This window comes from Styela clava, chromosome 4, assembly GCF_964204865.1.
Source record: "Styela clava chromosome 4, kaStyClav1.hap1.2, whole genome shotgun sequence".
In the NCBI taxonomy this organism is placed as follows: domain Eukaryota; kingdom Metazoa; phylum Chordata; class Ascidiacea; order Stolidobranchia; family Styelidae; genus Styela; species Styela clava.
Window position 1 is genome coordinate 11,449,293 of NC_135253.1, and position 13,291 is coordinate 11,462,583.

General features: G+C 34.7%; 1 protein-coding gene and 1 long non-coding RNA gene across 2 annotated transcripts; one reads left to right on the plus strand and one right to left on the minus strand.

Moving 5' to 3' along the window:
- The first annotated feature begins 892 nt into the window (after positions 1 to 892).
- Positions 893 to 8,147, plus strand: LOC120326755 (uncharacterized). The gene is made up of 13 exons (XM_039393098.2): positions 893 to 1,047; positions 1,296 to 1,396; positions 1,979 to 2,476; positions 2,710 to 2,901; positions 3,038 to 3,190; positions 3,344 to 3,602; positions 3,756 to 3,904; positions 3,979 to 4,150; positions 4,955 to 5,107; positions 5,617 to 5,708; positions 6,514 to 6,705; positions 6,864 to 7,006; positions 7,295 to 8,147. The coding sequence occupies exons 2-13, from the start codon at positions 1,339 to 1,341 to the stop codon at positions 7,502 to 7,504; spliced, it is 2,271 nt and encodes a 756-aa protein (XP_039249032.2). The 5' UTR covers positions 893 to 1,047; positions 1,296 to 1,338; the 3' UTR covers positions 7,505 to 8,147.
- On the minus strand, positions 8,092 to 13,021 carry LOC144422041 (uncharacterized). Its single transcript, XR_013475121.1, has 2 exons — positions 12,988 to 13,021; positions 8,092 to 11,461 (listed from the first exon to the last, which is right to left on the minus strand). It is a non-coding gene; the product is annotated as an uncharacterized LOC144422041 (long non-coding RNA).
- Positions 13,022 to 13,291: the final 270 nt, after the last annotated feature.

The following is a 13,291-nucleotide window of genomic DNA, read 5'->3' on the forward strand; positions in this document are numbered from 1 at the left end:
AATTTGATCACAACTAAATTAAGAATGTTTATTAATATTATAATCGAAGATGCTGTATGAATTATGAATAAGTTTTGATTAAAATATCAGAAAACATCAATTTCGGCTACATTGAAGTCCAAGAAAGGTATTAGTTTAGATTTAGTTCCAGTAGTTTGTTCACTATCTTGGAGTGCACAAACGTGATAAAATGTAGAGAGCCAAATTAGGGTAATGATTCCTTTAACTCGTGTGCCGTAAGCGTTTTAAGTTACGGGAGAAGAAGGCATCGGCACCTGTGGCGTTATATAAACAATGGCGTTTGGGAGACGAACTGCATTATAGAGCTCACGAACTTGAAGACGTTAGCTAAGAAAGAATGAGTATATTAGTATACTTGCTTTATTATGAAATAGGACAATTTGGTTTAGGCGTTCAGCTATTTCAAAATTAGGAAAATATGTGCAGTGAGGAAGAATATAAAATAAATGTGGATCTTAAATCGTGAACAAAATCAATTCTGAGGTCGTATTCAATTAGTTTAATCAGAACCGCCGTCCGGTCATAATTTTTCCACGATTTCGCCATTTTTTTTCAGAAATTCGCCTCATCTATACTCAGATCAGACAGACCGCTCTACAGCGTGAATCGTCTGAATTCAAAAAAATAAAATAAACGAAGAATACATATGAAAAATATTTCTGAGTAACTAAGTTGACTAAGGTTAAAATGATGACCAAACGATTTACTATTGAATATTATTAAATTAGCTGTTTTATTTAAATACTAAGGTGTATATGTGGAAATGGAGACTCTGGTCTCACAATAGAAAAATCATGTCACGAATTTTTGTCTGGCGTCTCGTAGACATTATTTTCATCATTTCGCCGTGACGTTTAATTTTAGTCGATGATGACGTCACGGTTAGTTATGCATATATAACCTCAAACTATTGTTGTATCTTTGCAGTTTTAACGCGACTCCGTAGGTTAATGAAACTGGAAAATTAAAAGAAAAGAGTCGATACAAATAAGCTTCAAAGCCTCCAATTCGGAAGAGATATTAAAGGTATGTAACAATAGTTTATCATTCAAGATTTATTATGACAATAAATATGATTACTATTTAAAATATAATACTTAGCGAAGTATAAGCTCATCGAACGAATACAAACAAAATAAAGAGTTAAAGTTTCGTAAAGAAAATTCAGAAAAATTTCGTACCTTTCAATTTTTTGGTCACGGTTCAAGTGGCCAACAAAACAAATAAATTTAGCATAAATCGAAATAAAACAAATCATTTATTTTTGTTAACAGGTTTAAAACAGACGAAAACGAAAAAGTGAACAAAAAAATTAAAATGATTAAATTATTAATCGTTAGCACGTTACTGTGCTTGACAATCTCCATTGTCGAAGGTAAATCACTTTTCATTACTCTCTAACTTTATTTACTGATGGAAATTCTTTTATGTTGCTTTGTTTTTATTGCTCCGGTAATTTTTGTTTGTCAGTATATTTGTTTGCGTAATTAGATGTAGTAATTAAAACGTGTCAATATATGGGCATAATTGTTTACAATCTTTGGGAAGGGAGGAAATATTTTTGAATTGGAAAATATTTATTGATATTACTTTACAAATCTTAACCAAGTAATTTTTACTTTAAAAATTATTTGATCGAGGAAAACAAAACTATTCGGATGAATTGAATTTAGAATGGATAAAATATATATGTCAGATTTTTCGACGTGACGCATAATACAAAACAGAGGCAAATTGTTTAAACTATTACCGAGTAAAATATGGCAACAATCGCGAAAGTTATATATTTCTGCTTTCCCGCAACATATTTTACTTTCATACACAAATTTACAACGAATTTATTATAATTTATTACTTGATTTTCGGTAGTCGTGCCTATATAAAAAATACTAGGTTATTGAAGTTATATATGTAATACTGTACATTCCATATATCAAAGAAGCTTTATCTTTTTCAGGAAATCCTCTTCTTTACATGCTAATGAGTGGAAGGATGAATCAAAACAGAAACACCTATGGTGGCCAGCCGAACTACCAATCTTCCCCATACCAACAACCTCGCCCGTCTTCGCCGTATCCATTTGGTGCACCCTCTCGATCATCCCCATACTCTTATTCGGTGCCATCAATTTCTTCTCCATACGCCCAGCCGATAAATGTTGCACCTACGACGTACAACCGCCCCATTGTCCCACTTGGCTCAAATTACCAAGGTGGACCGACTCCTGCTTTTCCAACCTTCAACAACAACAACCGACAGCCTGTTTACATCGACAACGGTCCAAAACCCGCTTCAAACGGACCGATTCCGGTCATGAACGGTCCCATTGCTGGATCACCCAAACAACCCGCTGTGCAAAGTCCAATACCACAAGGAGAAGGTTGCCTGCAATTCGTGGAAAACAGAGTTTACTGTGGAAGTAACGGAACTGATCAAACACTTTGCGAAACAATGGGTAAGAAAATTTAAAGTGATGAAAATATAGACACGTATAAACAGAATTGTCAATTTTAAAAGTCGTTTTTAACAAAACCAACTTCTTTTGCTCCAGCATATCTCAAATAATTTTTAGTTAGCACGCGAAGTATATGCATAAATGCAATTATATGTTGTTTATAAATGATTTATATATATATATATATATTGAATGTAACTATTCAGGCTTATAAATGCAATTTTTATACACAGGCTGCTGTTGGGATCCATCGGCGATAGGAACTGACAGACTTACATGTTTCTTTCACACCGAAATGAGTAACTTTGTTGCTCCAGAAGTACCCGTAGAAAAACCATCCCATCCAAAAGCTACTTTTGTGCCACCACAGAATTTCGCTCCACCACAACCTAAGAACGCCATTATTTCCTCCAATTCTCGACTCGGTAAGATATTTTTTTATTGATAATATGACTGAAGACAAGCCAACTAATAATCGGACAATATCCGGCCTTTTCGAAACAAAAATGAAGTCTCGGTCGATGAGCAACTCCGAAATAACTTTCTAAACTATTTATTCAGACGAGACCGCTTGTAAAGCAAAGAAGTGTGCAGCTGTGGCAAGATCTGACAGAAGAATCTGCATTCCTAATATTGAAACTTTTCAACAACCTCGTAGTATTTGTGATAGCGTAGGATGCTGTTACGTCGATAACATGTGTCATCACGCAAATCGTAAGTTTTTTTAAATCTTAATATTCAACGTGACACTATTACAACAGAGACAAGCCGACTTAACATATTTACACTGACCTCTAAATGTTCTTCTGCGTCATATAGCTGATATTATTATATTGTGACACAGCAAGGTTATTTTTTGTATGACAGATGAAGTTTCCTGCTCTGCTCCAGCTCCAACTCAACCATCTGCTCCAGCTGTCCCAAACAAGCCTTCAGGTCTTTTGAATAAACTGCAACAAATGGAGTCCGGATTGTCCACCACTCCAATGAGTCTTTTGAACAAACTTAAGCAGATGGAATCAAACATGCAAAACTCCCAAGGCCCTTCTACGCTGCAAAAGCTCCAATCTTTGGAATCTCAGATGCAAAACAAGCAAAGTCAACCACCAACCCAGAAGCCATACAGGTATAATACTAGCATTCTTTTATTTGGTATGCCGTACGCTACCTTACCGTACGTGTATAACCTGTATGTCTGGCGAATATTTTAAAAGTTGTCAACCTGATCTTGAATTATTTTATATAATACTTATACGCAAACAATAATTTTGTCACACAGGCCAGCAATCCAAAGCCACTCATATCAGCCAGTCAATCCTAAAGCTGCTCGTCCAGTCGTTCCAGCAAATCAACAACCGTATCAGCCTATATACCAACCTCAACCACCACCAACGCCGCAATATGTGAGACAATGCAACCTGTTCGGATGTAAGGAGCAGTTTATATTATTTACCTTTAAACATTTTAACTACAGACAATAAAACGATCTCATATTTATGTAGGTCGAATGGTCCCTGTGCCCGGAAATCCACAACAAAATGCTTACCAACCACCAGTCCAAGTTCCAAGAAACAATGACGGAACATGCTTCCCACAAAAATGCGGAGACCCCGCATTCACGCCTGAAAAGATCGACAATGACTTTGACCCAAGAAAAATTGTCGGTGGATCAAGGTTTGTTTGAACATTGTATTTATAATATAGAAACCTTGTTGTCATAAAAAACAACCGTGAGAGCTATCCGCTGGACTTACGAATACAGCAAAAATCTTTGCGTGTTGTTTTCAATTTTACGTTGTTGAAAATGGCCGCAATCCTCGACAGCGAATATCAAGATATTCTGTTATCTGATGGTGACATTCGGGAAATGATACATTATGACCTATTATAGCATAAAATGTATCGAATTTACAGATTATGCTATGATAATAACGTTTGTGAAATCAAATATTAATTCAATAAAAATGTATTTTTGCGCTGCAATATTGCATTTGGTTTTATATGATTCCATTTTGTATATCATAATCTTATTAAAGCATTTCTTCCTCATCATCAGTTATGGCGCAGATGAGAAGTTGATCAAATCAATTTTTTCCAATTTTATCTTAATCATTTAAATACGTTTAATTAAGATATTTACTGGCACACTTATCTAATTTGATAACTGAAATATACAATTATAGTGATTAACTATAGACGCGCGCCCTTTAATTATTAGTAATTGGAGTTCAGAGCTGATTGGGATGTCGCTGCAATCAGAATTTAGCATTTAATTGATCTCGACTAACGTCGTTCATATATGCAAGGAAACTAGGAAGTTTCCTTTTATATATATATTAATTTTAAATATGAATGTATTATAGGATTTCCGTTATATCAGACGAAAATTATGATTTCCTTACAAGCCTATTATAGCGATTAGCGAATTAGCTTATAATAAGAGTTTACATTTTATTTATCCCTACAATTATCATTTAGAGCGTTCCCATTCAGTCATCCATGGACTGTGATGATCCAGAAAAGCGAAGGAAATAGAACCTTCATCTGCGGAGCTACTTTGATCTGCCAACAATGGTTGATGACAGCCGCTCATTGTCTTGATCAACAGTCGGAATACAAGAACACGCCAGAGTAAGTATTTTTATGCTAGATTTGCTTGCGATACCTAGTGGGTGTAGCAATTTAAAATCCAACTAAGCTAAAGAAAAGTTACCGAAACAATGCATTCCTCGCTTTTCCTCGTCAATCACGCAGTAAATTTTGTGGACATGTCTCGTTAGTCAACTTGATAGGCTATTAACACAGCGAACACGTAATAGATATCCTTTGGATTGCCTGTGGGGCATATGTGCTTCAGAAGCAGATAGTCACGACTTCCAATACCACTACACCATGCTTCAAAATACTTTTACTATAAGGAAAAGGTTAAACACTATTCAACTAAAATTAGATTTGCAAATCAACGAATAACAAGAGAAAACGTTGGATATTTACCATTAGGTCATATCATGAACTCTCCCACATAATTGACGAAATTACTGAATTATCAAATCAATAAAATGGTCCCTTGTGAAAATATTATTGTTAGTAATCATATTTAAATTAAATTCATCTAATTGTATTTCGTTATTTTTTAATAGCCTCGACCCGAACATGTATAAAATTTTCATTGGAAGATGGGCCGGATGGCAAGCACCTCACGGCAAACAAGTTCAAATTTTCAAAGGAAATGGTATGTTCTAATAATTTCTCTCTAACTATAATTGCTATATTAATATTATTGCAATCTCACAAAAAATTCAAGATGTTATCTACGCATGATTAAAATTTAATGTCGGTATTTAATCACGGTTACGGACGGATAAAATTTTTTTAATAAACAGTTATGGAATTTATATTTGTTTCTACCACGCGCAATTCTCATAAATATTTAGTACTATAATAGTACCAATTATCTAGAGCCTCAAACGACTGATAATCATCTCTATTCACGAACAAAATGAATAATTGTGATGCTATTAATATACTGGAATTTTGCTATTCATTCAAAATAACTGCATGGCGTGATTTCAAGTACAATAAAAATAAACTTGATCTGACCTTACACCCTCTTTTCGGGATAAATGATATTTTTTAAAATAAAGATGGTAATGTCACGTTGAATGCGATAAATATCATCACCTTATTTCGTGCTATAGTTGATTGGACGCGATCACGTTTGATGACAGTCGATCAATTAAGGCTAATTTTATTATATATAGATATACAATATGAAAGTTCATCCTTCGATCAAAAATTTTAGGCATTTTTCAATTGATTTGAAAGTATACGAAATATTCATTCTCCATATTACGAAGTTATGTTTTGATTTTGCCTTTATAAGTTATATGAAAGGTATTACGTGACAGATGGTTGTTCAAATGTAACCCAGTTAACACATCATTTGTACGTATATAAACAAATTTTGCACCAAAGTTGAAACAACTCATATGTTCAATATCTCACTTTTATAACAAAGTCAACTTATTTTAAAACAGATATTGAAAGAATGTTCCAGCACGAAAAATTTATTCCCGGTAAACACCGAGGTGTCATCACTCACGACATTGCTCTTATCAAACTCAGGAAATTAGTCAAAATGGACGATTTTGCTCAACCAGCTTGCTTGCCTACTGAGCCTCCCAAAGCAAAAAGTGTCATGTTTGCAACTGGATGGGGAATAAACCGAAGTGAGTTTTAGTGACTTTTTCTTTTCGTTCAATACATACAAAAATGATCCGGCCAATATGACTAAAAAGCAAATTATGAAGCTGATTGTTGAAACGATGTGAGATGTAATATTTTTTTTTTTTACATTTTATTCATTTGATATAACTTTTATTTTTAGACAAGGGACCTAAACCAACTACCTTGAAACAAGTCGGAGTCGAAATTAAAGATAAAATATCTTGTACAAACCGAGTACCAGGGTTCAAAAACCCACCAGGTGTTATCTGCGGCGGCGGAGAACCATTCCACGACACGTGCACTGTAAGATTTTTTTTTTGTGGCAAAATAAAAAGATTCACAGATTTAAGCATTAACAATCTGTCATAAAATTTTAAAATAAGATCCAAGGTATGTCTTTTCAGATTAAATTTCCATATTCTTATCAACAAAAATGTTTGCAATTAAAACTACTACTAGTATCCTAACAAAATGAAAGTACTCCATAAAAGATAATTCAAGCAAGCTTTGAAGTTGAGCAATTGAAGCCAGTATATTCGTTATGTGTATTTTTCCTCTTCAGAAATAAAATAACAATGTCATTTGTTACAGGGTGACTCCGGTGGTCCTCTTGTCGGATCCAAATCAAAATCTGTTTACCTGGGTACTCAGATGAAAACTCTCTGGTACGTGTACGGATTGACAAGCATTGGTTCTCCCAGTTGCAACACCAAGTCGTACGACAGACAACCTGCCTTATATACCGACGTATTCTATTTCTTGGATTGGATCAAAGCTCGCACTAACAACTGCTGTGCATAAAAAGCTGATGTTTTGGATCGACTAATAATTTTAACCGATGTGATTGCTCCTAATTCGAATGTACAACGGGCTAGAATTGAACTGGCGAGCCGACATCTGTACAGATACGACGATTTTGATGTTTTTTGACGACAATTTCCACCTATATTTTTTCTAATTTTCTTTATTGTATTTCTCGAATTGCATTCATTTTTGCACTTGTGCCTTCTTTTCATAAATAATATTTTATTTTTTTCATAAGATATCATCAAATCACCTCAAAAATCTATCTATTTTGATTTTACTAAATTTTGGTGTTACGAAAAATTACCATCATTGTATCATAATGAAAGGTACAAACTTTCCATATGTGTTACATCTAATATTAAATTTCACATTTCATGCAAATTTCATGAACGACTTGTTATAGATAAATAGATTATACAAAAAAAACGAAATAAAACCTGCCGTTGGAGTATTGTACCGAGGCATTGAGTTTGACGCGAATTTATTAATGGAGTTTAAACTTTATCTGTTCCTTTTCTTCTTATTTTTGCAACATTACACTTCTAAGACACCGGATTTAATATGTTATAAATTATAATATATTGAATTACAGACAATACAGCCCGATGTAGCATTCCAGATATATCGACAAACTATCGAATCAACTCAAAATCATAACTTTAATATTCATTTCCTCACCATTTAAACCACTAGGCATCGATCATTTTTCTGTTGTGGATTTTGTCTGACTTTTAACTCTACTTTATTGTTATTCTTGTAATTATTGCAATAAATTATTTCAATGAACATCTGTATTTTCTGAAAACATGGAATTGGTGACGAGGAAAACAAATTAGACGAAAAGCAGAATTGTTGTACTGTGAATTATGCCTTGCTATCCGTACTATACTCCCTTTATAGCAGTGCTTCCCAACCTTTTTGACTAGTCGTCCGGTAACATCGAACATAATGACCACGGGAATCGGTGACGAAATATATATTGAAATGGATGACACAAAGCATTAATAAGCAACACATGAACAAAGCCTCATTTTCGTGAGTACCCTTTTGCTTGATTTGCTGTGGTATTGTTTTTGACTGCATGGAACACTTTAAAAAAATAATATGTAGTTCACTGGAAACACAAATTGTTAAGTACACTTTTTGGCTTACGAATGAAAATGTATGACTTGGTATTTTTTTTCGTGAATACAAAGCATCCTCAAAAATGATAGACGTATTTCTGACAGCAACTTAATACGAATTTGTCTTAAGTTTATTGAATCATCCATGAGAGAGAGAGAGAGATTCAATATTTCGTCAGTAACGAGTTTGAAAAATCATATGACCATTAAATATCACCGTATTGAAAGCAAACACATGAGTAGCGTTACGACGTACTCAAAATCAAAATTCAATCAAATCTTCAAAGTTGAACATCTACTTATTTCACGCTTATTCCAACCATGCGAATTGACCGACAAAACTTTTTATGCTTTAAGGAAGGCGCGTTAAATCCTTATTAAAACGATGTACATTTATATAGCATTTCCATTTAATATGGTATGAGGGGGACTATCAGGCGATACTGCTTTAGTTAAAATAGTGTTTTTGTGGTATTTAAATCAAAATTATCTAGTTTACCCGCGAACCCATAATTTAATAATCTTCGTTCGATTCAAATACGAAACTCGATCTGTATTATGAATTTCGGAACAAGTAATAAGTCTTATCTAATCGAAAGTACTTGGCGCACACAACAGAAAAGAATTGGGAACATCCCCAACCCTTCAATTGTGTCCTAAGAACTATTTATTTTGTTGTTTTGTTTGTATATGGACTGAAATACGCGCGTAGACTTGTAGGTTTTTGATACGTGCGAGATTTAATAAAGCTCCTTCGCGACAAATCTTAACCTGAAAAGCGAAAAGTGTGATTGCTCGTCACCAAGACGTCGCCGGTGCAATTAACACCACATTTATCAAATACGCGAAATAACAGCGAAGGGAAAACGCCTAACGAAGCGGCTTCGTCTTTTTTAGTTTTAGTGAAGCGGTTGGGCCGACAGAAAAACAGGCAAAAACGCATCGCGGATCGGAACCGGTCCTTGGACTAGCGTGTGGGAACCAATGCTTTTTAATGCTTCACTGAAATGAGCCTTGGATTCATACTTTAGCACGAATGGGATATATTGTAACCTGGGAATTCGATTACTTAGAAAACAATATTCTTACTGAAATAATTGATGCGAATATGACACACTGGCAGCACACATAGCATATGAAGACTCGAATTCAGTAATCTCTTAAGATACTTTTGATCGCTGTTCAGCAGTGATCAGGTCATCAGGGTTTGTGAAAAAATTAATTCGCCAATATATATATTGTGTAGCTATGGCACTAAGAAAAAAGATAAAATTATGCGATAACACTAAGCAGTTTCGAATTTCATTATCTAGCATGACAGCAAGACGGATGAGACAATATTGGACAGAAAGTGTTTATATGGATTGTTTTGCTAAATATATGTGGTTATGTGATTGTTGATAAAATTACTTTCCTCTGCAATAAATGGACCATTAAAATTTTCAGTGTAATTAAAGATAAAATAATTTTTGCAACCTGGAAAGAAGATTATCTCTTATTTAGTCCTAGTCCTATAAGACCCAATATTTCCCAAATAATTTCATTTTACCTCGTGCTGCCACTTTTTATGGCGTATATGGAGCGAGGTTGCTCCTCTAGCCCTCCGATGCGTGCTGAGACTGAGTTTCTTTTAAAGAACACTGTAAAGTATTGGAAAAAACAAGTAAGTTGCCTGTTTTGTCTATATACTGTAATATAGGTCAACCTCGAACGACACGGGTTGAAGTTAGGTATCGCTGTACGCGTAATGGCACACTCCAGTGTTCAGTTAATGCCTCATAGATACTCACGTGACTTTCGTGTAGAGTCTACTCGACACTGCTCTCTCTTTTCCTTCTTTAACTTCCCAACTTTCTGAAAGGCATTCGTGGGGACTGGGGAAGTGTTGCGTACGAAAATAGAGTCAAGTTATATAAAGATAACATTCAGCTTTCAGACTACACAAATCTACAGTGGAACGCCTCAGTATAGATTTAAAGAACAGTTACGTAAGAATAAAAATTATTAATTTATGTTATGCGTTCCTGATTTTAGTATTTCCGTTTTCATTCCTGTGCTCACAAGTCAAAAGTTTCCGCTGTCGTCAATGACCAAACTATTGTACCTAGTGGAAGAAACATACATCTTGCAGTCATATAATGAAAAAAGAATTAGTCAATAGTTTGGCTATGAAAAGTAACTCGTCAAATATACAAAAATTTTATTGTTTTATCGCCTCGAATACCGAGATTCAAACTCATCAAAAACTTTGTAGTTTTGTTTAACATCAGTCTCCGTAATGTATGTTTCAGTTTTCAAACTGATGGAGCTCAATGGAGATTTTACCATGGGTGTTGTTTGAATTGAAATATTTCTCCAATTGAAATTCCCCATCCAAGAACATGGTGATTAAAATGAACATGCCAAAAACTGCAGAAAGTAGCCGAGGGAGTGAGCGTATGGACTGTATGGAAATGTATTATATATATCTAATAATTACAAAGTTAGTTTGGATAAAAACCAGGTTTTTAATAAAACATTCCAATTTTCTCGTTTTGAATCATTTCTAACTTTATATCACTATCCCATGTTGGCCAATATATATGAATTTTATTGAAGTTGTAACATATTGCTTCCATTCAATTCGCTCTAAGTGTTCGGAGTAGTTCACTTGTTAGCTTATGTGTGGAACCACGTCAAGAGTTCTGTTTGAGTTACGACGGCGCTTTCGTGAGAAACGTAACAAAACAAAATCCAGACCTTAGGCCTACTTACATACTTGAGAACACCACTTATTGCAGCATTGCGCAAAGTATTTTTCGAAGTTGAAAACAAATCGCAATGGTGTCTGAAAAAGGATTGTGTTATTATGACGTGAATTTAAATGTTCGGAGATATAAAATGATTTTAGCAGAAAAGTTTATGCCCTCCCTCCTGACTTGGAATTTATCATATCACCATTTAATTTTGAAAAATCTAACTGAGCAGTTGTAATCGCTGTGGAGTCTGAAGTCAGCATTTGGCATATTTTCACCGGTGTTGAGGTGGTATTTTTAAACACCCCGGGATCGAGAGTCGAAGTAGGAGTCACAATTTTTCTCAGCCCGGCGTCGGTGTTGAGTATTAATTTTTCCCGACTACTCCATAGACTTGGTATAAAGTAAAAATATTTCCTAGGACCAAATATAGTGACGCTATCAGGTCTAAACTCTTATGATAGTCCTGAAAGTTCTTCGAGTTGTGTTTTTATGCTTTGGCGTGAACAGCGTGCCACTGAACGTGCGATCCCATATAGCCGAAGTTATCCGTCAACTTACTCTTGTTGTAGCAAGAGCGCTGCCAAAGGCAGTTATTTCAAAGTGTTTTCATTGATTATAAGATATGGCGCGACTGATATTAGAGCCACTCATACTCACTTTGAGGTGAAAGTCTAAAGTTTAAACGCTATTACGCACCCGGTCTAGCTTTACAAAAAATTTCAAACTATGGCGATTATAACAAACGAAATTACTTAGAATATGGACCAATATGGGGGTCTCATATTGGAACATATTGACGGATATACCCACACTGCAGTGGGAACGGGATCACTCTTCGGAAATATTCCAGGTTGGTCGTTGACGGACTTTCTTGCAATAAATGTTAAATTTGTCCAGAGCGATTTTATTGATTTACGCCCTCGACACTTCCAACATACATCGCAAGAAAAATATTCTCCTGGTTTTTGCTTTTCCATTAAATAGAGTAGATTGTACTATGATCAATATTATTACAACAACGATGCTCATTTATTGAACGGTTGATGTTATTATTTAATTTGCTCCACTTTGGAAAATAGGGACTGGTGCAGCTAAATATGCATTTAAGACTACAAAACGAAAGTATTACAACTCAGAATAGCGCGGAGGAACTTGTGACGTGATACCCTACTCAACATAGACAGGGATTCATATAGACTGAATCAATCAACTAAGGCTAATGCCGCCTATTATAAAATAGTTTGATTGGACTTTTACTGAATAAAATGTTTCGGTATATTATTGAAAATCTCATGTTACTTACCTATGTTCAAATAGATGAATTCAGATTAGAGTTTTGGTGCTCAATGGGGTGATTGCTTAAGTTAGATTATTATTATGAAATCAGATAGGACAATTTGATTAAATTTTCTCATTTTCAGCGTTGTTCAATATTCTTGCAATGTAAGTTGAAAGAATCCAGAACGATATATATTGATTCACGCCCTCGACACTTCCAACATTCCTTGAAAGAATGAGATTTCTAACCTGAAATTGATGAAATCATTTCACAAAAATTATAGCTCTTTCGAAAATCGAAGTGATCAGAATGGAATAAAATAAAAACATGCTTTACCTTAGCTATCTTCTCGAGGCTTTGAGAGACTTCCTGACAATCCAAAATGACCATCCGCCCGCAAGCAAATCGGCTTTACTGAAAACTGCTCGGATGTTGCGATACATATATGATACTAAATGATGACGCGTTCTGTTTTTACAGTTATTGCCTGCAATTCAAATATATCAATTTTGAAAACGTAATGTTCTGATAGAGTTGAAGTATTCTACTGTCAGTCAAATTTGTTTCAATAAATATTTTTGTGTGTGACATTTGGTTGAAATTACTTTTTCACCTTTTTATCAACACTAGAAATCTTCTT